The 3,552-nt window shown below is 49.4% G+C and overlaps 1 protein-coding gene across 1 annotated transcript in view; it reads right to left on the bottom strand.

Annotated features, from left to right (window-relative positions):
• LOC106805255 (vacuolar protein sorting-associated protein 13A-like) overlaps window positions 1-3,552 on the bottom strand; it is a 17,305-nt gene that overhangs the window by 5,150 nt on the left and 8,603 nt on the right. Inside the window, exons 3-6 of the mRNA XM_014806784.1 lie at window positions 2,434-2,704; window positions 2,092-2,206; window positions 1,267-1,418; window positions 322-492 (exon numbers count right to left, since the gene is read on the bottom strand). Of these exons, the coding sequence (XP_014662270.1) occupies window positions 322-492; window positions 1,267-1,418; window positions 2,092-2,206; window positions 2,434-2,704 (709 nt within the window). The remainder of the gene's footprint in view (window positions 1-321; window positions 493-1,266; window positions 1,419-2,091; window positions 2,207-2,433; window positions 2,705-3,552) is intronic.

The following is a 3,552-nucleotide window of genomic DNA, read 5'->3' on the forward strand; positions in this document are numbered from 1 at the left end:
TCTCTCTCTCTCTCTCTCTCTACCACTACTGTCACTCACACTCTCTCTCTCTCTCTCTCTCTCTCTACCACTACTGTCACTCACACAGTTGTCCACGTGCGGGTACGCGCGGCAGCGAGCCCCGATTAATAACTTCTCTCATTCACTTGCACCCCCCTGCCCCCTATCACCGTCACCATTAGCCGGTGCCCCCTACAGTCGTCATTCCAAGCGCCCCCTACCACCTACTACCGCCGCCGTTAGCCGGCGCCCCCTACCACCTACTACCGCCGCCGTTAGCCGGCGCCCCCTACAATCGTCGCCGCTAGCGCTAGCGCACACCTTGATCGCCTCGGCGGACGGCCGCTGGTCGACGTTGGCGACGGCGTCGGTGAAGGCGAGCTTGACGATCTGCGGCGACTTGCGCGTTGGCTCCTTCAGCGAGACGGACAGGTTCTTGAGGTGGAACTTCAGCTGCATGGCGACAAACTCCTGCGGCAGCGTCGTGTCAACCTGCAACACGCAAAAAACGCAGGGGGCGCTGTAAGTCGCGACGTCTCTCCTGTAACACGCAGGGGGCGCTGTAGTCGCGACCTCTCTCGCGCGGCGCCTTAGTCGCTGAGACACAGGGGGCGCTGTAGTCGCTAAAACACAGGGGGCGCTGTAGTCGCTAAAACACAGGGGGCGCTGTAGTCGCTAAAACACAGGGGGCGCCTTAGTCGCTGAGACACAGGGGGCGCTGTAGTCGCGATCTCTCTCGCGTCGCAGTCGACCGACCTAAGCACTGCAGTCGCCGCGAATTGCAGCCAGTTGCTTCCGGTCGAGTCGGCTCGCAAGCCCGACATAAGCCCCCCTTTAGACTCGCGTCGGACACATGCGCGTCGAAATCTTCCGAGAATCGTTGCGAGAACAAACATCATTATCGCCACGCAGCAGCAATGAGAAACGCTCACTGCTCCAGACCTGCCAACCTGTGATTCATGAAAATAGTAAGGCTTTTCTTTTCTTGCAGCAGGCGGCCATTTTGTTTGTATGTTATGCGTGCAATGAATGATAGGACTAACTCTAGATCACGCGAGAACAACGTGAACGCGTGATCCAATATGGCTGCGCCCACAATCGCCAGATATTTCTCGGCTCACAATGTAAAAAACACATTTATTTTAAACAAGTCGTACAAAATCGTAAGTTTTTCAGTTTGATCGTACATTCGTAAAAACATCTTGAAATTAGTAAGGAACACGAAAAAATCATAAGGGTTGGCAGGTCTGCTACTCTCGTCCGTACCTGGTTCTCGCTGTAGCCGATGGCGTCGAACAACTTGGCTTTCTCTTCGGGCGTCATAGCCTCGCCAAACTTCTCAGCAATCTCCTCCGTCGTTCCTTTAGCGGCCTTCTCTTCCTTCTTACCGCCACCCCACCAGCCGGACAGCCAACCTCCTGTTTCATACGAAACATAATGAAACCTGTGTTTATCATGCATACACAAGAACGCTAACATAACGACCAACACTCCAGATATGTAAGGAAGCAGATACCTGTTTCACTTATTTTATTTACCATGCAGTCACATGCCCTTTAATATGGTTAGCGGGGAGCATACGCCTTCCTGGTGCTGTATTAAATCAGCATCATAAATGTTTACAGTAATGCCCTTTAGTTGTTAATTAATATTATTATTTATTATACTCATTAATTATTTAGGAAACCTGACATTGTCCCCTATCATTACCACTAGTAGACCCAATTACGCCATAGGGAAACCGAACTTAGTATAAAGGGTCCCCTTGCATGCCTACTGCGAAATATGCTAGCACACACCAGCACTAAGTGACCGTAACTGCACTCTCCGATAGGTGCTTCTCATATCAGTGGGTCGGGGGGGAAGGTGGAAAAGTCGCTTGGGCAGAGGGGAACCGTCTTTGGCGGAAGGAGAAGCCCCGGATAGCATACCTTTATTCTCAAAATATGCTAGCACACACCAGCACTAAGTGATCGTAACTGCACTCTCCGATAGGTGCCTCTCATATCAGTGGGTCAGGGGAGAAGGTGGAAAAGTCGCTTGGGCAGAGAGGAACCGTCTTGGCAGAAGGAGAAGCCCCGGATAGCGTACCTTTATTCTCGTTCTTGGCTTCCTCGCGTGTCACCTCGGTGCGGGCCTGCTGCCGTGCCAGCGTGATGTTAAGTACATCCAAACTCTTCTCACAGCCATCCAACTCTGTCTGCAGCTAAAAAAATGGCAAGAATTCCAACTAAGCCTAGACATTCTAACCAAACTCAGCGGCCCAAAGTGAGAATTACTGTTAACTATAAGCCAGCATCACGGTCGTATGAAAAGATGTAAAAGGTAGAAAAAAAACTGTAAGACAATGTATATAAAGTGCGCTACACGCGTCTAATACGCACGTTCTAACGCGAATCGAAACACGAAAATGTGTACAAAATACCTCCCTACCTCTTTCGAGACTTTCTTTGCGAGTAGTTTCTTCTTGTACGCAGCCTGATACGCCTTCACCCTTTTACGATGATCGGCGATGTGCATCCACGACTTCTGCCGCAGCCGTCGCCTCACGTCCTCCATGATGCTGTTCATGGCAAAGTGCCAATACTTCTTCGCATTGCCCTTGATGGGCACTCCAGCGCCGGGGTGGAACTTCTGATAAAGGGCGCTGCGACCCATTCGTTCCAGACCTTCGAGAAACTCCATGACGTCGAGGTACTGGTTCCTGTGTGAACATAAACACCGATTTAGACATCGATGGACGAAAGAACGTGATAACAAAAAATGTTTCGTAAAAGTGCCAGAAACGTCAACACTTAAAATAATAATAGCAACAAATATAACAATAACTAATATAATAACTAACAACAAACAACAGGTATCTCCCAAGGAATTTTAGAAGGAATTTTATTTATGGATGAATGGGATCCCGGGGAGCCCACTGAGGGGGTTGCACAAATTGGAGTCAATTACGCATGTGATAAAGTACCCAAAAACACAGGCAAATTCAATCAGATCAGAGATGTATACATCAAGCTGTGAAAACACAGCATGACCGTGTAATGATTCTCAAAAGCAAACACGGCAGGAAAGCAAGCAATATCAATTACTCAACTAGGCATGTCGTAGGATTTACAGAATGTTACGAATTAGTTTCAGCGTTAAAGGCATGTTGCACTCAACATGCATTAAAGCCCTGGGGAGAACAGTCTTCTTCTTCTTCTTCTCAGGTCATTGCACTACACTCGACCTAACCACTGCAGCACACAGGACCTGGCACGGTGGTTGAAAACCTCAAGGCCTCCAGGTCTACAGGGCTCTGGTAATACCACACTACACTACACTCGACCTAACCACTGCAGCACACAGGACCTGGCACGGTGGTTGAAAACCTCAAGGTCTCCAAGTCTACAGGGCTCTGGTAATAGGGGGCATTCCAGGAGATGTCCCATGGTGTGGTCCTCCCCGCAGGGAGAACAGTGAATAACTGACTATACCAACAACTACAATGACCTAGCCTAGGTGTACTAAAAATATTGTTTGTTTGCCCTCACCCGACTGACCTGCCAAAAA

Source organism: Priapulus caudatus, unplaced genomic scaffold (genome assembly GCF_000485595.1).
Source record: "Priapulus caudatus unplaced genomic scaffold, Priapulus_caudatus-5.0.1 Scaffold107, whole genome shotgun sequence".
NCBI lineage: Eukaryota > Metazoa > Priapulida > Priapulimorpha > Priapulimorphida > Priapulidae > Priapulus > Priapulus caudatus.